This window comes from Chrysemys picta, chromosome 1 (genome assembly GCF_011386835.1).
Source record: "Chrysemys picta bellii isolate R12L10 chromosome 1, ASM1138683v2, whole genome shotgun sequence".
NCBI lineage: Eukaryota > Metazoa > Chordata > Testudines > Emydidae > Chrysemys > Chrysemys picta.
In genome coordinates, this window is record NC_088791.1 from 17,025,463 (window position 1) to 17,048,237 (window position 22,775).

The 22,775-nt window shown below is 45.2% G+C and overlaps 1 protein-coding gene across 14 annotated transcripts in view; it reads right to left on the minus strand.

Annotated features, from left to right (window-relative positions):
* The window catches only part of FRMD4A (FERM domain containing 4A), a 529,915-nt gene continuing 507,140 nt past the window's right edge, over positions 1 to 22,775 (minus strand). For 10 of the 14 annotated variants that reach the window (XM_065553559.1, XM_065553618.1, XM_065553447.1 and 7 more), the window contains 7 exons: positions 19,713 to 19,941; positions 17,263 to 17,319; positions 15,811 to 16,048; positions 15,112 to 15,276; positions 12,697 to 13,556; positions 9,863 to 9,959; positions 1 to 4,091 (listed from right to left, as the gene is read on the minus strand). In XM_065553559.1, coding sequence (XP_065409631.1) covers positions 3,989 to 4,091; positions 9,863 to 9,959; positions 12,697 to 13,556; positions 15,112 to 15,276; positions 15,811 to 16,048; positions 17,263 to 17,319; positions 19,713 to 19,941 — 1,749 coding nt within the window. In that variant the 3' untranslated portion in view covers positions 1 to 3,988. Of the gene's footprint in view, positions 4,092 to 7,776; positions 7,849 to 9,862; positions 9,960 to 12,696; positions 13,557 to 15,111; positions 15,277 to 15,810; positions 16,049 to 17,262; positions 17,320 to 19,712; positions 19,942 to 22,775 lie in introns of all 14 variants that reach the window. The other 4 variants (XM_065553489.1, XM_065553333.1, XM_065553805.1 and 1 more) reach the window with 1 other exon arrangement.

Sequence of the window (22,775 nt, forward strand, 5' to 3'; positions counted from 1 at the left end):
TGTTGTTCAACCTTGTTTAATACCTCAAAGAGCTGCTGCAACATTTCATTTTGAAAATGCTTTAATAAGGAAGTGTTGACAACACTGTTTTGCAAAATGTAAAGGTAACTATACAAATTCTTAATACAAAAAGAATAAATTAAAAGCAGATTTTTTTTTTTAAATTCTGCAACTTTTTCTACAACATACATATTTTCCCCCTGATTACAGGTGAACAGAATCCAGTAAAATCATTTTACATGCTCTAAAGTCAGTTTCAGAGAGACCTAATTTTTTTCTTTTTTAAACTAGAGAGTCCATTTTACACAACTTGTAATAAAACTATTGACATTAATATATATGTAAAACTTTACATCTAGTTAACTAAGCAGTAACTGGTCATCTGATAGCACCTGAATGGGGTTTGCTATGTCCAAAACTAAAACTAATACAGAGGGAAAACAAATTTGACCTTTTCAACATTTTCAACACTCGACTGCATATAGTATCATTTAAAAATAAACCCTGCCTCGCAATATGGCCTGGTGTATGCATACACCATGCTTCTGGCTAAACCAAGGGAGTTTCATACATAGAGACTAAGAATGCAACAGTGGCTTTATATCCGAAAAGGGCCTTTATTAAAAAAGAAAAAGAAAGAGAGGCTGGTAAGTTGGTAGTCAAGTGCTCATATATAACAGTTGTTTTACCCCTCCATGTTATACTTAACCATGTTAATCTAATTTGATTAACATTGTATGTACATTTGTGTATAATTGAATTGAGCTAAACAGTAAAACCTGTTTTACTTAATGTCTTTACTACCAGACTGGCTCACGTGTGCCTTGATTGCAAACCAGAAAAGCAGACCACAACGCAAAACCCAATCCATTTCTCAAAAGATTTTTCTCGCCTCAAGCCTGTTGGCAAGGCAGGCTGACCAAATTGTTTGCAATGTGACTTACACCATCATGAACTTCAGGGCTGCCACCCCCTTGCCCTCTGCAAAACTGCAGGCCTGCTCTGATTCTGGAGCAATTAATTTTGATTAGCAATTTGTATTACAGTAGTGTCCAGAGGTCCAGAGTCCCTGTTGTGCTGCTGGGCTTGAATCCTTTTAAATAAAAAAGGCTACACAGAAAAATTATTTACTAGGGAAATGAAAATATAGACAGTTGCTCAAAGCCCCTGAACTTCTTGGGCTAATTCCTGCCTGGTGATTAACCTGGGCCCTCTGTTTATACACCTCTACCTCAATATAACGCGACCCGATATAACACGAATTCGGATATAATACGGTAAAGCAGCGCTCCGGGGGGGCAGGGCTGCGCACTCTGGTGGATCAAAGCAAGTTCAATATAACGCGGTTTCACCTATAACGCGGTAAGATTTTTTGGCTCCCGAGGACAGCGTTATATCGAGGTAGAAGTGTAGTTAGACTTGGAAGGATTAGCGTTTAATCAGCAATGGCTATTAATCAATGATGTCTTCTCTCCATCAAAAACAGAAGTGGGGCAATAAGAACAATCCCCTCATTAGTCATTCATATTTAGAGCGAGGGAAAATTAAACACACGTGGTATATTGCACTTTTAGATGAACAGGTGCACTCTCCTGGTTGTCAGATCCGCCTAGTGCTTGGTTAGCAAGATAGATGATTATTGTCAACTATGTTTTTTATTTCTAAATATGTAATGATTCTTGACTTCCATAGACATTAGGTTTGGAATGTACATAAGAACGGCCATACTGGGTCAGACCAAAGGTCCAACTAGCTCAGTATCCTGTCTTCCGACAGTGGCCAATGTCAGGTGCTCCAGAGGGAATGAACAGAACATGTAATCATCAAGTGATCCATCCCGTCGCCCATTCTCAGCTTTTGGCAAACAGAGGCTTTAGTGTTTTAAATTTAAATTTCCTGCAAGTGCAAAAATTTGCCAGCTCTATAGAGAGGTAATTTTTATAGCAAACGGCACAGAAGTTAGATCTGAGTTCTATTTCTTCCTACATGCTCTCGGGCAAGTCAGATAACCGCCCTGGGCCTCACTTGCCCCCAGCCACAGCTCCTACAGTGCCTCACAGGAGTATAGGGAGACTGCATGGTAGCAGATAAGTGCAGAATATTAAAACAAGTCAATACACGTATAAACGATGTAGGAAAAAGCACTTACAGTAACTGCAAACATTCATTTTTAACCACTCCCCCTACTCCTAATCTTTCCAAGCCTCGTTATGGGCAATCTGTGCTCTTGAAAGCTTCTGGTAAAACAGTTTCCCAGTGATACTATTACAAGAAAAAGGTGTGGCAGCCCTCAAGTTTAGTTTTAAATTTCCTGCCCTCCGCGTCTGGTAGACTAGCATTATTCTTCGAACACACACACACACACACACACACGCACACACACACACACACACACACTTGATTTCTTTAAACTAAAGCTAACCTCAGTTTCTGCTTTTCACAAAGTAACCCCCTCCAGCCATTTCTTTAATTGCCTTTCCCATAGGAAATCGTCATCCGCATGCACAAATGGGGCGAGAACCCCACCCCATCTAGTGGCAATAAAAACAGCGAAGCACCATAGCGAAGACGAGATGTGCCAGCGTCAACCTCCACCTAGCTTGTGCACTAGTTCAGTACAAAAGTGTCTTTGAGGCCTTTTGCCGTTTGATGGCTTGACATGTGTAAAGCATAGCTCCAAAGTACATGTAAACTTGCGGCTCCCGTCATGACTCTCTCCTAGGTTTCCTTTTGGTATCCGTAGACAGCGAGAGGCTGTGTCGAGTGCATCAAGGTTACTAATTAATTAGCTTTTATTATGGTCCCTTCTTGCAATCTGAAAATTTGCCTAGTCTGCTGGTTAGTAGAGAGCACTACTGAACCCTTCCACTTTATAACATAGTGGGGTCCCTTGGATACCAATACTTTGGTGATGAGCCCTTTGCTACACTGGCACTTACCAAAAGCGTAATAATCGGAACCGTTATGCTAATGTGGTTTACCATGTCCATTAGCTTGTAATGTGCTTCCCTTTGATTTCATGTTAAACACTTTGTGCATAAATAGGATATCCTTTATTGGTTATTTCTATTCATAGAACGGCTTTTGGCAATTTTCACCTTAATTTATCATAAGCGTTACAAAAAAACCCAAACAAAAACTGTATGTATTGGTGGTTAGCCTGTGCCGGCCACAGATGCTAAGAGTAGCAGTACTTGCCTCTGCTTTAGATAATACCCTTGTAAACCTTTGTGTCTGTCCAGTTTAAACAGCAGCTTTTCGAGATTGATTTTAAGATCCCAGCCCAGAGCTCTGGTGTGTCTTCATCCCAATGGGTGGTGGTTGTTTTATTTTTTGGAAGGGCTTAAAGTGAGGAAGCAAGTAAAAACAGTTCCCAAACTGTAGGCTGTCATCTCTGGAAATGGGCACATCTACAGAGACGCTGCCCATGCTCTCGTCTTGTAGTAATTCTGTGATCTTGGCAGCACTGAACTGATTGCGATATTCTGACACATCTCTGAAGCGAGAGGAGCTTTTCTTTACTCCAAATAAATACTTCAGGAGTAAGGAATATATTTCACAACCACTGTTTCTCGCCCCCTTAACTAATGTTCTGTTGGCTTCAGACTGCAAGTTGTAGAAATCTTACTATTTTCCCATGCCATAGACCTATAAGATTGTATTTATACCTTGAAAGGCTTTCAAAGAAAAAAACCCTGCCATCTGGCTGCTAACATAGTTATTCATATATGTTGTCCCCACCCCGGGCCCTTTGGGCTATAGGAGTTGTATGTCAGTCCGTGGCAATCTGGTTTGAAACACTGCTATCCGTTGGTGGTTGCGGATGCATTCTGGGGCTAGTATCTGTAATGGCGTCTTGAATCGCATTTCGAGAAAAGTGCTTAGCGTTGAAGCTGGTGCCGGGCGACAGTGCATCTGGGTAAGGCAAATGAGAGGCAGTGAGGTGATCTCCGAATGGCATTGATGTGATCAGATTGAGGTCAGGGGTTCACACTAGAGTCCCAGGCTTGGCTTTTTCCTGTCCATACCACTGGACATCTGCTAGTTCTGGATAGAGGGGAGAATCCAGGAAACAGCTATCGTTGTAGCTCCTACAGAAGAAAGGAGACTGCCATTAGAATGAATGCTGCCGCAAGAGTTCATGCAAAAATTCAACCACAGACACACCACCATGTGACAAGAATGGGAAAGGAAAGAAAATGCAGCATGTTCATTGGCACTTTGGGTTGGTGTTGTTTCTGCAGACAATCATGGAGCTGGCAGCTGGGGCCGATTCAGCAAGAAGGAGCCACCCAGTAGTCCTCTCCAGAACAGCTCACCTCTGTGGAAGCAGTACTGGGTGAACAGTTCTCGCTCAGATCTCTCCATGCCAGTTAAGCTAATTTCTCTGGACAAAACTGAGTTCAAATGGCATTTCCTGGCCCCCTCCTCACAAAGGAATGCACAGAATTGTATATCTGTCTCATTGTCCCCATTTAGAGGTAAAGTGAAGCCTCTAGTCAGTAGCATCTGTTCTCATGGGTGCTTTTCATATGACTGATGGCTGAAAGGACAGGGGTCATGTCTAGTGCAAAAGTACATGCACCAATACTTGTTTCTACATGCATTCGTCCCTAAATGAGATGGTGGATGAGTGGCTAGAGCAGGGGTTCTCAAACTGGGGGTTGGGACCCCTCAGGAGGTCGTGAGGTTACTACATGGGGGGGTCACGAGACGTCAGCCTCCACCCCGCTTGCCTCCAGCATTTATAATGGTGTTAAATATATAAAAAATGTTTTTAATTTATAAGGGGGGGTTGCACTCAGAGGCTTGCTGTGTGAAAGGGGTCACCAGTATAGAAGTCTGAGAACTCCTGGGCTAGAGGGAGAACCCTCTCTACCAGAGCATAAAGTGTGGGTATATTTGCTCATCTGTATATACACATGCAACTTTATATGTGCACTGGTTCTCTCTCACATTCTAGCAGCAGCCACTGACGTCTCATCCCTCATAAGTAGGAGGTTTTTCCCTTGGAGTGATTCTCTATCGGGTGCTTTTCTCTCCTCTGCCTAGGGGCCAGAGTTGGAGGATTGTGCGCTTGGCCATTGAGATGGGGGAATAAAACCTTGCTTCTTTTAAGTGACTGACTTGAAGGGGAGTGGAAGGACCTGTGCTGTCATCTCAGTGCTTCCCTGCAGCACCTCTCAAGTACAGCTACCGAAATGTGAAAACCTTGGTCAGGGCTGAATCTCTGACTAGGACAAGTGGACCTTGGAAATCATTTGAACAAGATAGGCCAGGAAACTTGTGGCCAGACCTCCTGCTGGCTTTTTTCCATCAGCGACTTCATGAAGAAGAGGCTCACGCTAGCATATAGGATCAGAGACATTAACGTTGTTGTGTGATGACAATGGCTTTTTGGTGACCGGAGGAAGGTCTGATGGAGCACGATGCTGTGGCATCTTGGTGTTGTGATGTTACACAGTTGATGAATGATGCATCACAACATGCTGACATAATGCCACCACCACCTCACAATGTAAAGGTCTCATGGTGACACACTGGGATTGCCCTGTCACACTGACTTTCAAAAGCTTCATAGTGTGTTCCTGTTCAGTTAGCGAATACCTTATATTTGGGGCACGTCTACAGCAGACAAGGAAACTGTTGCTGGCGTACTGACGGCATAAATAGTTCATTGCCTTGCTAAGTTCCCTGTTGCCCATTCCCAGCTTCTGACAAACAGAGGCTAGGGACACCATCGCTGCCCATCCTGGCTAATAGCCATTGATGGACCTATCCTCCATGAACTTACCCAGTTCTTTTTTGAACCCTGTTAGTTTTGGCCTTCACAACATCCTCTGGCAAAGAGTTCCACAGTTTGACTGTGCATTGTGTGAAGAAATACTTCCTTTTGTTTGTTTTAAACCTGCTGCCTATTAATTTCATTTGGTAACTCTTAGTTCTTGTGTTATGAAAAGGAGTAAATAACCCTTCCTTATTTACTTTCTCCAAATCAGTCATGATTTTATAGATCTCTATCATATCCCCCCTTAGTCGTCTCTCTTCCAAGCCGAAAAGTCCCAGTTTTATTAATCTCTCCTCATATGAAAGTTGTTCCGAACCCCTAAACATTTTTGTTGCCCTTTTCTGAACCTTTTCCAAGTCCAATATTTTTTTTTTGAGATCGGATAACCATATCTACACGCAGTATTCAAGATGTGGGCATACCATGGATTTATATAGAGGCAATATGATATTTTCTGTCTTATTATCTATCCCTTTCTTAATGATTCCCAACATTCTGTTAGCTTTTTTGACTGCCGCTGCACATTGAGTGGATATTTTCTGAGAACTATTCACAATGGCTCCAAGATTTCTTTCTTGAGTGATAGCAGCTAATTTAGACCACATGATTTTATATTTATAGTTGGGATGTGCATTAGTTTGCATTTATCAACATTGAATTTCATCTGTCATTTTGTTGCCTAGTCACCCAGTTTTGTGAGATCCCTTTGTAACTCTTCGCAGCCTGCTTTGGTCTTAACTATCTTGAGTAGTTTTGTATCATCTGCAAAATTTGCCACCTCACTGTTTACCCCCTTTTCAAGATAATTTCTGACTATGTTGAACAGTACTGGTCCCACTTCAGACCCCTGGGGGACACCACTATTTATTTCTCTCCATTCTGAAAACTGGCCATTTATGCCTACCCTCTGTTTCCTATCTTTTAATGGTTAACCAGTCCATGAGAGCTTACCCCATGACAACTTACTTTGCTTAAGAGCCTTTGGTGAGGGACCTTGTCAGAGGCTTTCTGAAAATCTAAGTACACTGTATCCACTGGATCCCCCTTGTCCACATGCCTGTGGACCCCCTCAAAGAATTCTAGTAGATTGGTGAGGCATGATTTCTCTTTACAAAAACCATGGTGACTCTTCCACAACAAATCACATTAGCCTATGTGTCCGATAATTCGGTTCTTTACTATAGTTTCAACCAGTTTGCCTGGTACTGAAGTTAGGCTTACTGGCCTGTAATTGCCAGGATCACCTCTGGAGCCTTTTTAAAAAATTGGTGTCACATTAGCTATCCTCCAATCATCTGGTATAGAGGCTGATTTAAATGATAGGTTACATACCACAGTTAGTAGTTCTGCAATTTCACATTTGAGTTCCTTCAGAACTCTGGGCTGAATACCATCTGGTCCTCATGACTTATTAGTGTTTAATTTATCAGTTTGTTACAAAACCTTTTAGATTTTATCTTCATAGCACTCCTGTGAGCTAGGGCAGAATTATCCCCATTTTACATATGAGGAATGGAAGCACAGGGCAGATTACAATGACTGGCCTAAGACTGCATAGGAAGCCTGTGGCTGAGTCGGGAATTGAACCTAGGTCTCCTGAGACTTAAGCCACCCTTCATCTCCACAGAAACATCCCCCAGCACTTTGTCCCGACTGCTTTGAAATGACTCGAGCAAAGGGGCTTCCCTTGCTACCCTTGGCTAGCCGTGCTTATCCACTTGCATTCCCATCCCAACTGGCGTGAAGCCTGCCTTCATAGGGAAAACTAAGAGCTACAGACTTGCTGAAAGGGCCACCCACATAGGCCAAAGCTTGCAAATGCTTCCAACTTGCTCTTCCAGGAGCTGAGCAAAGCCTTGCTGTCACTATCCAAATGTCCACACAACCCAAACGTCCGCTCCTTATGGATACTGGGGTGTCAAAAATCATTTGCAGAGCACACGTTAAAGGGAAGAAGGATGAAAGAACAAAACATTCCCTTACTATACCTCTATTCATCAGTACTTTGGTGAGTTGGAGACTGAGACTCATCCATAGTGGGTGAGTTGTCTGTTGCTTCTCTGAACAAAGGAGAGCGCCAAGGGAGGAAACAGTAAAGAGGAAATGTTAAAGAAAAGAAGTGACACACATTGTTAAGAGCTTATTAATACAGTGGGAAAACAAGTTGATGAGTCACCTTAAGACAAAAGAGTTAGTGACATAAGAAGACATGTCAGGCAGAATTTCAAGCCTTTGATTCATGCTGGGAAATATCAAAATGCATTGCTGTGATGGCCAAGTCTGTATTCTGCACCTGGTAACAAATTGTATTTGCCTCTTTTTAAATTTTGTTTCCCTAATGGTTTTGTCATTTTACTCAGGCATGAAACCAATAATGGATTCATCTGTTTGATTCCTTTTTGCACAAGATGTTGGTCCAGATCCTCAAATGATGTAGCTCTCCATAGCTCCATTTCCACCAGCTGAGGATCTGGCCTGATATTTTTTTTGTTGCATGAGGCTGGGAGGAGAAGTTCTGGTGCATGGAAGATGGAGAGGAAAACTAGGAGACTTCTCAACTGGTTTCAGATCATATTACTTGTATTCAGGGTAGGGATGTGCTGAGGAAGATGATTACAATGAGGGCTGAGGCAGAATCAAGGCTACTGCTTGGGCTCAGATCCATACCTTGAATGGGGCAAATCTCAGCAGTTCATTTCTGTCATTTTGGAGTCTTGCAATACTTTGGCTGCCTCTGAACTGGAACCAATAAAAATACCCACTCCAGTTTTGGACCGGACCCAAACCCACAACTGTTAGTATGGGTTTGGGGGCCAAGAATTTGAATTTGAGCATGCTGAAAGGCAGACATACTTGTTTAAGGATCTGAGGTTCTGTTTTTATCCCCCAGCTTTGTTTTCCAAGCTCCATTTTCTCTTACTCAATGTCTTCTGGGTTATTGTTGCCATAAAACCAAATGTCATGTGTGGACGTCTTTGTTTATACTGGAGCATCTACAAGTGTCGTGACTGTTGATTAAAAAACATTTTTTTTTACTCTTGTAAAATCAAATATTTGGGTACAGGAGAGTGACACAGAGGTAGACTAGAGTAAGAAATTCAAGACCCACCAGTGTTTTTCCTCTGCCATGACCGTGGGATAAGCCCACCACATCTTAGTTCACTGCTCCTAGAGGACCATTACAAATGGCTCAAGGTCTCTGCAACCCTAGGGCAGCAGGTCTCAAACCATGTTCCCTGAAGACTCTCCTGGTGTCTTCACAGAACACAACATTGTGAGAATCAAGCACTGGGATATGGGGTGCTGTGTAGAGCCAGGAAAGGGCCCCTGTTTTACCCAGCTTACAACGTAGGCAGCAGAACGGAAACTCTGGAGAACCAGTGCCCTTGGGGAAGCTTCCTTCTGATCCTTGAACCATGTGCCTCTGAGCAACCTTCCGGATGTGTGCAAGAGTTACCATAGACTAGCGTCTCATGTTTATACTGCAAGATTCCATTGATGCCTGAGAGACAACCACAATGGCATTCATAAAGAAAATTCAACGTTAGTGCTCCATACAGCATGGGGAACATAGGTGGTGTCTACACAGCTTTTGCAGACATGCTCCCACCACTGCTTGGACGCTGGTGCTAGCACTGGTAGCAGATTGTATGCGAATGACAGACGGATGCAAATGCTGAACCAGTCTAAATTAGGGGTTTCCCCATTGCTAGAACTGCACTAATGCTAGACCAATGGTGAGCAAATATCTGAAAATGTTCTGTGTAGATTATAGGCCATTGAATACCTGAGAGTGTTCCTGTGCCCAGACCTATCCTCTTTCACCAGTGTCTTCTCCTTGCACTGTATAGCAAGGCACAGTACTAGAACTTGTTTTCCGCCTCAAGTGCCTAAACGATTGCGATCATCTACCTAAAGGTTAAATCAAATCTACATTTCATACTTTAAGGCAACTCTGGCATGCCGAAGCCTAGAACCTGCTTCAGCATCCAGGATGGTGGTTTTGGAGTGGCTAGAAAAAACTGCGGAAGACCAAGGAATGGTAATCCTCTAACTCTGCCTCCCGAGACTCACCCAGTCTGCCATGCTACGATGTGGTGGGGACTGCTTGGTGGTGTAGCTGCTAGTTCACTAGATGGTGTCGAACTCCTCTGGCTGTGAGGTAAGGCAGCTAAAAGTGAGGGGAAAAATAACCAGTTAGACAAGGAGAACAGGGTTAAGGACTTCCAGCACTGTCAGCTCATCAGAGCAGAAGAAACACGGCAACCGCCCAGGAGTTGGAACATCCCATGTACAAATGGATCTCGGCACGTACCGGTACTCCCTGAGCAGCACAGCTGCTGTGCAAATGGCCAGCCAGCAAACTCCTGACTGTGTCTGCTGCACGCACATGTGCCTGGCTCTGCGTTCAGATGCCTGGGGAACATTTTATCCCAACCCAGCCTCCGACTGTGTGTGATTATATGGGCTGAAGATCCTTCCCCATCTACCAAACTCCCCGCAACCAAGAGTGGGAAATACCCAGTCCCTCAAAACATGAAAACAAATCAATGTTTTATTGCCATTTGAACCCACAGGACCCTCGTGCCGTAGCAGTGGCTGGGCACCTGTCCCTCCACAGGAGCTGAAATGAAGGACCAAAGCCAGCCTTGCATCTTTGTTGTCTCATTTCAGAGGCTTCACAGGCAGCTCAGGGACCGTGGGAGGAGTTCTGTGCTAGTAGCCATCAGGCTGCTAGCTGGGAGCTTCCAGGCATATATACTACTTGCTGTACAAAGAACAGCTCCATAGATTTCAAAGCCCAAAGATGTTTTTGGCCATGCACTAGTAGTAAGATTCATTTAAATGTGGCTACCATGAACTTATTAGCATGAGCCAAAAGTGGGCTGATCTTTGTTAATTTTCATAGAATATCAAGGTTGGAAGGGACCTCAGGAGGTCATCTAGTCCAACCCCCTGCTCAAAGCAAGACCAAGCCCCAGACAGATTTTTGCCCCAGATCCCTAAACAGCCCTTCAAGGATTGAACTCACAACCCTGGGTTTAGCAGGCCAATGCTCAAACCACTGAGCTATCCCTTCCCCTCATTTTATGTTAATGACAGAATCTACAAAATCGAGACAAACACTGTGGGCTGTAGTCCACGAAAGCTTATGCGCTAATAAATTTGTTAGTCTCTAAGGTGCCACAAGTACTCCTGTTCTTTGTACTGTAGGAGTGGTTTTACAAGGCATTTCTGCTTTAAGGATCTATTTGAGAAACCCCTCTTTTGGTCATTCTATTCCAATGCGCAGATCCCTGGAACAGTGACCTCTCCAAATCTGACATGCTCAGAAGCATAGTCGTCTTTGAAGGACACTGTGGGGTCCGATAGACATTTTAGAGCCATGGCTGATCCGTCCAATGATTGATGCTTCTAACTAACACTCTCCCACAAGTTGTTAAATTCCTTACCTGCGGTTAAATAACACTTAAAAAGAAGACAGAAGCAAAGTCTAATCTGTTCCTTACAAGTGAAAGCCCCATGGGCCACTATTATCCCATCATCACAATGGGGACTGGCTTTTAAAACAGGACTAGGTCCATACTGGCATGGTTGGTGAAAGCGATTTACAGCTGGGGCAACTAACAAATGAGGCAACGATTTTTGGTTTCACTACAGACGCCCCCCTGGGTTACGCAAACCTGATTTACACAAATCTGCACTTATGGAAAAAGTTCCGTAAATTAGAAATAGTTTTTTCGTTTTTTGCGTAATGGTCAGGTATCCATTTCCGACTTTCGCAAAATTCGAGTTATGCAAGGCGTTCCGAAACGGAATGCTTGCGTAAGTTGGGGAGCGTCTGTACTAGCATTTTCTTTCTTAGATGCCCCAATTCTCTGAAATGATAGTATTTCCAAAATGGGTCTTTACAGCTCAGGAGGATAAGCACGTTCATTAAATTTTAGGTACTACCTGCTTCTGTTTGGGGCAGAAATGCCAAAAGGTCCCGGAACTTCCCATCAAAAAAGGAATAAAAGAAAGTTTGCAGAGCAAAGAGAGCTGGGGTGGTTCAGGTGAGTGGTAATGGACTGTAAAGCCTTTTGCCATTAAATCTTCGGCTCAGACAAATCCAGCTATCATTTAATATGAATATTAGAGGAAAGGCCAGAGGCCCAAACAGGATGGGGCTCCACTGTGTTAGGTGCTGTACAAAGATATGGCCCTACTTTATAGAGCTTACAAGATTACAAGCAAGCACCTCTAGTAGTTGTACTGAAGGTATTGTATGAATCGAGGATCTCAGCCTTCAACCACTCACCCAAGTCTTTTTTAGTGGGGCCACTTGAACTTTATTTTAAGGAACTGTGCTTTTTTTGCCATAACAGATAGTCTTATGTTCCTAATGGAACACTGATTAAATGCTTTACTCTTCTATGTATTTACTGGGAAAAATCAACTTCTCTTGAGTTTTCCTACGTTTTTCCTCATGGCTCACTTTAACGGACCCTGCCCACAGTGATAAACCTAACGTGATACTTAGGATCACAGCCCCCACAAATGGGCTTTTTCGCTGCTACCACTCTAAAGGCCTGATCCAAAGCCTATTGAAGTCAATGGAAACATTCCCATAGATTTCTGGAGGCTTTGTCTCAGGCTCTGGGGATCTGTCTCCTAGCTCTCTGAAGAAGTCATTCACGATGGATGAGCTCCAGGGGACAAACCCTCAGCCGATGACGCTCTCTGATAAAGTTCACTCAGTGCTAATCCCACCATCCTACATGCCTGTGCTTCGCATTGTGCTATGTTCACAAAAGGACAGGGGATGCAGGCTGGTCTGGTTTCATTCATAAATTACCAAAGCGCAATGCAGGCATTAGATAGCTAAGAGCAAACTTGGATCTGCTTCCCCAGGGGCTGGCTCTCACCTGATGTTGCTTTACACATTTGAGGCATCCTCGTTACCCTGCTGTGTGCCACAAAGGTGCTTTGAGAAGATGTGCTGTATTGGGAGCTGCTGTCCGAGGAGGTGGAGCTGGTGTGCGACAGGCGGCTGTGCTCCTTGTGGGAGGCTGTGGACCGCTGGTACCACAGCCGGAGTTCGTCTGATACTGCAGTCCTGCCCGAGCCCTTCTCGTGGCCTTCTCTGCCCAGAGATGGCGTCCTTATGATCTGAGAACGGGAGGGGGTTAGTCTTATCGAGTCCACTTCGTCCCCGTGCCAGGTCTCTTTAAACATCCCCCCGGCCGTGTAGGAGTTGGAGGTTTTAAATTGTGCTTTCACGCTGTAGTGTCCCTCCTGGTCGTTCTCCAGGCTGCGCACCACCACGGGCGTGGAGCTGCCTTCGATGTACAGGGGGTACTCTTTGATCCTGTACTGAGAGGAAGGCTGGCTCTGGCTGTGCAGGTAGACCCTGGGGTGCCCGGTTCCGTTCCTTGCCGCCAGGTTGGGCATGCTCCCTGAATTAGAAGAGACCAGGTTTCCTGCAGATTTGTGCCTTTGCCTCTGCCGCTCTCTGGCTTTTGAGGGGGAATCCTCGGCCAGGGTGGAGTAGTTGGCATTCATCTGAGCAGGGTAGTAGTGCTCAGAGCTGGAATGGCTGGTGCAGGAAGAGCAGTCGTCCATGGGGTCAGAGCCATTACTGCTACGAGTCCTTGGGGTGTAGAAATCGGGGCTCCCCGTCTCGTTCTCTGACCCAAGGAGCTTGCCTTGTGACTCTAAGCTGGAGCTTCTGTGTCTAAAGTGCTGAGCTAGGCTGTGCAGTCTGGTCGGGCTGATGTCTACTGACCTGCAGGTGTCAGGAAGACAGGTTTTGAGTCTGCTTGGTTAACAAAACACGCGGGGTCTTTTTTTAGCTTTTAAGACCAAAACAGCACACGCCCATCAGTGCAAATACACAGAGCTAAGCCTGAGAGGTGCTGAGTGCTCACAACTCCCCCCAACTCCAACAACCCCAGGCAGGATACGGGGCATACCATGCGGGCATGTTAGTGCAGGACTTGAAGTAGATGTACCCCTCTGAGGTGAACTTCCCACCTCCCTGCCCAAAGCCAGAGCAAGTGGGCTTTATGGCGGGGAACTAAGCAGAGTTATGGGGTTGGACTCCCCAGGCAGCTTGTGGGGCTGCAGTCCCTCTGATTGCTGTGGGTTGAAAAAGCGGCCAACTCTCCCTCCACATTCCCTGTGTGCGGATTTGGGGCCACGAGGTCCAAATAGTGAGATCCTCTGGCTCCTCCCCAGCCTATTTGGAGTCAGCCTGGCACCCCCTTTCTGCAGCACACGGGCGGGAGAAAGAGGACAGAAGCCTCCCAGCATGGTTGCCCCACTAGCCACCTCCCTGGGCAATCCCCACCATCGCGTATAAGTGGTGCAGAGGGCACTGCCCCCGGTTGAGTTTCACCAGCACAGCGGCAGGGAACACGGAGTGCTGTGGATCTGTGCAAACCTTTCCTTTGGTTTCTGTTCTTGGGAATCCATGCCCTCTCCCCACTGCTTTGCAATGTGGGGGGTCCAGCGACCCACAAAGCGCAGCCCCAAACTGAGGTGCGCTTCCTTTGCGGTCAGGTAGCTTACGAAAGCATTGCAGGCCTTTCCTCATGTTCACCGTGACACTGGGTAGTCAAGGCCAGCTCATGCAGCACCATCCCACAGGGAATGAATGTTTTTCTGCTCCCAGCTCAGAAGAACCACCTCTATTAAGCAGCTATGCTTTGCTGATCTCTTGAGTGGCTTTAGAGCTCAAGACGGTCACAGTATGACTGTCCTTCAGGCGAACACCCAGATTTGCATGTGCAGAAGGGTGTCGATTCACATCCAAATCTGGGTGGCCTTTATTCATGCTGGATGGCCTCATCCCCTGTTCATAAAGTTTCAGTCAGCCACTCAAGGCACAGAAATGATACCATGTGACCAATCAGACCCACCTCTACTTGGTCCCTCAGATGTTTCCCTTTAGACGGGCTTTTCGGCATGCCCAGTTCACTGGAGCAGTGGTTTAACACTACCCAATCTTTCGTGTCCAAAAGGAAAGGGTCATTCCCTACCCTTAACTTGAGCACTGATATTATCACCTTGTCACTTTCAAAGAGTGGCTTGGAGGTTGTAATGGCCACGAACAGTCAGAACCTTTGGTTAAGATCTCACCCAAAGGACTTGGTCCATTTTAGTTTTTTTTTTTCATTTGAAGTAAGTTGAGGATTCAAGCCCTGATTCAGGAACGAATCCCCACCGAGGAGAGCGCTCCCTTCCTGAATTGAGGCCTCTTGTCTTTAAAGCGTGAAAACAAAAAAATACTTTTGCGTCACCGAAGGGAGGCGAGTTGTTTTGGGAGCAGCAGGACTTACCTAGTGGAATGGACATAATGCGGACTGCGTACCCGTAGATCTGGTGTAGATGGCATGCTGGACTGGGAATTCCAATGCGGGAGGCTCCTGATGGGGCTATTTTGCAGAGAGCTGCTCCCTCCAGCCTCTGCACAGCTTCCTGTGCTGGGGAACCGCTTATGACTGCTGCAAAGCAAACGCTGCATTTCAGACTTCAGACAGAAACGCTCTACACCTAGGACCTTGAGTCTATGGGCCAAATTCAGTTCTCAGTTACACACATCCTGCTGAAGCGAATGGAGTTCCACTCACGTAACTGATCTGAATTGTTTTTTACAGTAACAAAAGTTCAAGCACAAGCTCTTACAAAGATTCGGCAGAAGTTTCAGTGAGAGGCTATTGTCTGTCCTCTCCAACTGCCTTTTAAAATAACAATCAGATACTGACCAGCACTTTGTGTGATTATAGCTGTTACGATCTTCTAGGGCATGATTATTTACCAAAACAGCTAAATATCATTCAAGTGAGCGATGTTTCTGCCATGAGATTTGGGAAGAGTTTTCATTATATAGGTTCAGGTTAAAGACAACCACTCTCTCTCTCTCTCTCTCTCACATACACATGGCATAACCAGAAAACGCCCGTCATTACCATACCAAATGGGCACCTACAAAAAGGAGGATGTTTATGTAGTTGGCAATCTCCAACTGTCTGACTCACCTGGAATGACTGTGTGAGGAGCGTTTCTTGACCTTCTCGTAGGGTTCATCCAGGGATGATTCGCTCCACATCTTGGGCTTGATAGGGGACTTGTCATAATCATTCCGGTGGTAGTGCATTTGTCTGAGTCCTTCCAATGACTGTGGAGGAGGTGGTCTGTTATGTAGGGGCGGCCGGGGAGGGAGTCCTTTGTGAGGTGACTGTAAGGGGGATATTGTGCTGGTAACCTGAGAATCCTCTGCGAAGAGAAACAAGGAGAGCAGCTGATGCTTTTGAAGGACACTAGGCTGCAGTGTGGCTTTCCCCCAGCATGCCCAAGATTACCACTTGGCTACAGTGCAGCAGACAGAGATGCTTTTTCTGAGCATGAATTATATGGTAATGAACTTAGGGCCTGATTTTAAGAAGTGTTCCAGTAGAGCTTCTAGTTCAATATTTCTCAACTGATGGTGGAAGGGTGGCGGTCATGAAAGGCAATTGGGAGGATAATAAACTTTTCAATACAAAGCAAAGCAAATAAAACTCTTCTAGACCCGTGTGTACCACAGTTTGGCCGCTTTCATGTTTGTGCCAGCAATCCTCTCCGATTCTCCCTTCCCCCCACTCTGCACACATCTTTCCCCTTCAAGGTCAAGTATTCGCTGTCAACCTCTTGAAAAACATACCCCAATTAAATAGGCTTAGCACTGTTCTCATGGACACATTTACTGTAAAAGAGTAAAAAATGTAAGAGGGGATGCAAATAGCTTTGGACTTTGACTCAGGGATCACCAACCAGGAAGGGTTGAGCTACATTCCTCTAGTTCAAACACAAGTTATTGGACTTGATATAGGAATCACGGGGTGATCTTCTCCAGCCCGTTTTATGTAGGAGGTCAAACTAGAGCATCCCAATGGTCTCCCTTCTGGGGGAGCTATGGATGCTCAACGCCTCTGAAAATCAGGCCCTTAGTGTGAGTCATATGCCCTATTCCGCCAACTAGGAGGTCTTAAGGGGTTGCAGATTTGTTACAATATGAGCCTTTTCCTACAGAATACGTACTTATTTCTATTTCTGTACTTTATATATAATTAATAAAACCTTCAAGGGGGGTTTGATGGAAGGTGTTTGAAATTATCTGCTCTCAAATGGCAAGGACAGTGTTGTTGTAGCCATATTGGTCGCAGGATATTAGACAGACATGGTGGGTGAGGCAGTATCTTTTATTGGACCAACATCCGTCGGTGAGAGAGACAAGCCTCCAAGCATACACAGAAGAGCTCTGGGTAAGCTCGAAAGCTTGTCTGTCTCACCAACAGAAGTTGGTCCAATAAAAGATATCACCCACCTCGTCTCTGTGAAATGGCACTGGCATACAGGGGCACAGGCATACAGGGGATTTCCTCCATTTTCAGGGGGATGCAGTCATCCTTCCCTTTACAAGGTTTCTAGGTCTGAGATGGACAACGTACCATCCTCAAGAACAAGGGCATCTGAGAGGGAGCTATCTTCACTGGCGATGTTTCCTTCTGAGGAGAAGAAAAAAAACAATCAAAGGGCCATTAATATCACTGTGGTTTAACACTGAATCGCAATAGAATCTTCCCCAGTTCATAAAACACAGTTGTCCCTTGTTCTCCACACTACCAAGAAGCAGTACGATTTCTATTAATATAGGCCAGTTTACTCATAAGAACGTAAGAATGGCCATACTGGGTCAGACCAAAGATCCATCCAGCCCAGTATCCTGTCTACCGACAGTGGCCAATGCCAGGTGCCCCAGAGGGAGTGAACCTAACAGGTAATGATCAAGTGATCTCTCTCCTGCCATCCATCTCCACCCTCTGACAAACAGAGGCTAGGGACACCATTCCTTACCCATCCTGGCTAATAGCCATTAATGGACTTAACCTCCATGAATTTATCTAGCTCTCTTTTAAACCCTGTTATAGTCCTAGCCTTCACAACCTCCTCAGGCAAGGAGTTCCACAGGTTGACTGTGCGCTGTGTGAAGAACTTCCTTTTATTTGTTTTAAACCTGCTGCCCATTAATTTCATTTGGAAGCCCTTAGTTCTTATATTATGGGAACAAGTAAATAACTTTTCCTTACTCACTTTCTCCACACCATTCATGAGTTAATATACCTCTATCATATCCCCCCTTAGTCTCCTCTTTTCCAACTTGAAAAGTCCTAGCCTCTTTAATCTCTCCTCATAAGGAACCCGTTCCAACCCCCTAATCATTTTAGTTGCCCTTTTCTGAACTTTTTCTAATGCCAGTATATCTTTTTTGAGATGAGGAGACCACATTTGTACGCAGTATTCAAGATGTGGGCGTACCATGGATTTATATAAGGGCAATAAGATATTCTCCATCTTATTCTCTATCCCTTTTTGAATGATTCCTAACATCCTGTTTGCTTTTTTGACTGCCGCTGCACACTGCATGGACGTCTTTAGAGAACTATCCATGATGACTCCAAGATCTCGTTCCTGATTAGTTGTAGCTAAATTAGCCCCCATCATATTGTACTATACTCAGTCCTTACTGAGGCAGAACTCAGGGCAAAGCCTGAGGAAAAACTCCAGGCCAGCTCCCTTGACATGCTGAGCTCCCTCCTGGGAGTTGCTGAGTGCCTTCAATTCCCACTGATATCAGTGGGCGCTAGGACTGAGTCAAAACTGAGAGCCCAGATCCCCAGAGGGTGTAATGGAGCTACACCAATTTACACCAGCTGCGGATCAGGCCCTACAGAGCTCAGGATTTGACCACCCCTTACACTTATGAAGTTACCATTCAGTTGCCAATTAAAAACAAACACAAGGTGCTATGAGTGTAAGACATTCAACAATACTTCTGAGTGCCCTCTGAAGCAATAAAAGTTGGGGGAGGGATAGCTCAGTAGTTTGAGCATTGGCCTACTAAATTCAGGGTTGTGAGCTCAATCCTTGAGGGGGCCACTTAGGGATCTGGGGCAAAATCAGTACTTGGTCCCGCTAGTGAAGGCAGGGGGCTGGACTCAATGACCTTTCAAGGTCCCTTCCAGTTCTAGAAGATAGGATATCTCCTTTAATTTATTTAAAAAGAAACAGCACCCAGGCCTTTTGCCTGAAGTGTTCTGACATACATATCTCTCTGGTGTTTGTGTTTGTTGCTCTGACATATGCACTGTCATTGAGCGGAGAGGAACTCAAAATGCTTTAAGGGCAGCAGAACACAGCTGGGTTACAAATAAGGAAGCAAGAGAAGCGGTGATAATTTCAGCTCTGTTTATAAACAGGAAGAGCAAAATCTCTGCTTGTCATGTGGAAAGCGACAAAATCAGCAAGAAAAAGCTCTGTTATTTTCAAGCTTTGAAGGAGGTTAATAGAAATTACTTTAAAAACCGGTGTAAACCGTAAAAAGTGTCCTAAGGATTATGCCTTTGTAAACAAATGGGATGATGATGATGATAATACTTGGATTTTATATGATTCCTGTCGCCCAAGATTTACTAATAGTAATTAAGCAACATCCCTCTGAAGGAAGTATTACTATACCCATTTTACAGGTGGATACACTGACTCACAGACAGGTTAAGTGCCTTGCTTAAGCTCACATAGCCTGAAATTTACCCTTGTGTTCTGAGCCAGCACATCATCTAGGCACCACTCGAGTCCCATGTCAGGTCTCCAACCAGGACAAGGAAGAGACAGAACAATACACAGGGCGAAACAAAGCCTCGGAGTCCATTAGAGGGAGAGGGGCACTACTGGGCTACAAGTTAGAGCAGGGCTTTGGGCACCAGGGCTCAGTTCCTAGCTCTGGCTCAGTGTGGATGAAATTCACTCCCTGTGCCAAGGCCTCTGTTCGAGGCTTATACACCACTCAAGGCCCACTTCAGCCCTTAAAGATATGCCCCAGGCCCTGAACCGTACTTACCGTCTATGATCAGGGAGGCTCTCTGCGTTGGCTTCTTTCCAGATTTGATGCGGTACTCATTGATGGCGTTTTCGATCTCCTGCAGTTTCTTTAGGGCATTAAGGTAGGAGGTTTTCCTTTGTTTCTTCAGCTTTTTGCTGACGTTGGGGTCACTGGCCAGGCGCCGAGCAGCCTCAGTGATCTGGGACTGAATTGCAAATTCCCTCTCCAGGCGCTCCAGCTCCGCTTCCTGTCAAATTGGGAAGAGATTCTGGCTGTCCTGGCTGCAAGCTGTCGTGGCCAGATCCTCAGCCGATGTAGCTGCATGGCAAAGCTCCCCTGACTTCAACAGGTCTATGTCGCTTTACACCGGCCGAGGATCTGGCCCTAAATGGCACTTAACAAGAGACGAATCCGTCTACCAACCTGCCCCTATCTTGACCACAAGTGCATTGTTAGGGCCAGCCGGTGCAACTGCTCCTCAAGCTCGTGAGCACTTGCTCACATGAGAGAACTCATGACTTCAAAGGGCTGCACGAGGTTGCACAATCTAGCCCAGTGGTTCTCACCCTGCCGCCCGCGGGCCGCCCAATCAGCACAGAGCTGCGGTCCATGTGACACCCTCAGGGCATATGCAGCCCACAATGGTAAATAGGTTGAAAACCACTGATCTAGTCCTTATTGTGTGAGGATCGTCAACACTAAACTCAATTCATTCCGGCTGCTGGCCCAATATGTCTGTGTCTGCTATTTGTCTTGCAGAACAAACTCATGTATCCTTATGTGGTGGTGTCTGAATGCCAACCTCTTTTCTACGCATATTTCTAAGGTGTCTGTCACCATGGTGACCGAGTGCTGTATGAAAATGAAACATCAGGATGTTGCACTGATAAATCCCAATGCAAAGTCATGACATTTCAACATAATGTTACGGGTTAGCACTTGTATAACACTTGTATACTGCTGATCACCCGTTGAACTAATTCAACCCAAATTCAAATTCATCCCAGTTCCAATCCAATTCTACCAAACGTCATTAACATGAGGCGATACATAAATGCACCGGGACACAATGCCAGCATGAGACATCACAGAGGTGTGATATAATGAGGCCATGCGCAAGGTACGGATGTGTAATGGTTTTAATAGAAGGCTTTGGCCATGCCAGAGAGCCAAAAAGTTACATCCTGTTTGGCCATAGCAGAGTTAAACTGTGCTTAATCAGGGTTAACACAGTTAGGGCCAGGTTCTCAGCTGGCGTAATTGGCAGTGATACGTTGACATTAAGTCAGTGGAGCTATGTCAGTTTACTCCAGCAGAGAATCTGACTCTTTGCTTGTAGCCCGTGAAGATGACAACATGGGTTGGAATTTTCATAGGGGTCTGGCTCTCTTACACACCCAAGTCCTATTAACTTTCAATGGGATTTGAGCTGCAAATTAAAACATTAGCTTTGCTAAATGCTCAGTGCTCAGATTGCAAGCACTTTTAGTCACATATTCAGCGAAACTCTATTGTTAGCCATATTCAAAACCTCTCAGTTTACCAACATGCATACACAGAGCGGTGGATGCTATAGGAATAACTCCGCCTCAGACCGGAATGGCTCCCTGAAGTTTTCATTTTGGGCATCTTGGCTTCAAAATCCCTCTGCTGTCAGTGGTGAGTCAGCATTGCTTTAAATCTATAATTATAGCTCCTCTCACGGTCCTGCCAGCTGAAGGCCTGGTTTTGTTTTGTAAAATGAGTTTTGCTTTGAAGATTTTATAAACTCTGTCAAGACTAAACTTATTAATGGTGCATTCGACACAATGGAGGTTTAAGACGGAGAGCCCGATCTGACTTATTCTGGCAAAACGCCCACTGAAAGTAAGCAAGGGTGGATTAAGGATAGTGCTAAGAGCGATTAATAATAAATCCAGCTAGGGCTCAGCCTTGCAGTCCTTACTCAGACAACACTCCCAGTGGAGATACTGAGAGCTTGGCTTCAATTGCAGCTTCTGGCCTTAATGGTTTTTTTCTAAATCACCCTTAACCTCATAAACAGCTGTCTTCATTTGCCTCTCCCTCATTAATCTCTTTTCTGATGGATGCCTTTATGCGTGCTGCCTTGGAGCACCAGGGAAGTCATTTGCCTTGTTGCCAACTCTCATGACATTTGATGTTTTACTCAAAGCCCCAGCTTCTGGAATCATGTGATCCTGAGAGAATCTCCACTTTCATTAAAAAAAAAAAAAAAGTTTGTAGCCCTCATGGTTGCAGATCAAAGCTTGAAAACATGAGCCCTAAAGGCTCAAAAATCAGAAGACAAATCAGATCCCAACTTTTATCCTTTTTAAAAAGTTCATGATTTTTAAGACAGTCTCATGATTTGGGGGGGGAGGGGGAGAGGCAGAGTCAGCATTTTTTAACGCTTGAGGTTGGCAATCCTGTTTTACTGAAATGTACATTACCTGCAAAGGTGGAGAGTGGCTTTATCCGCTTTCCCTACAGAGGAGAATCATTCTCTTGCACGCATGGACCGTGCATCACTATTAATGGAAGGATCAAGAGGAAAACAGACTCCATCCAGCGTCCTTGGCCTGGAAGCCATCTCTTAACACTAAGGCCAGGTCTACACTGGCAGCGGCGTGTAGCATACGTGTAGTTACATGCTGCACTGAGAGGCAGGCTGTGTCCACACTGCAGTGTGTAGCTACACGTGTTAGGGAAAAGCTTTGGCAAGGGGAGGCAGTGGGAAAGGCTTCATCAACTCCCTGCTGTCAGAGCCTTTCACTCAGACTCTACACTGCCATATACCTGTGCTGGGAGGGGGGCTGAATGCATATGTACAGTACACGCCGCCGAAAAAGGTGCGCGTTGTAGACGTACCCCCAAGACGAGACATGAGAATTTGAAGATCCATTTATAACACTGCAGCAAACACAGTGTAAAGCTTTTAGGAGTCAGGGCTTTCCTTGTAAAAGCCTAAAGAAAACGTGCTGTCTCATGAGTATTTTACTTCAGTGGAATTCCTCTCACAGGCTCCATCAAACACAAACCCCAAGAGCTTTGGTTGTTCATGGTTTAAGCAGAAAGAAAATG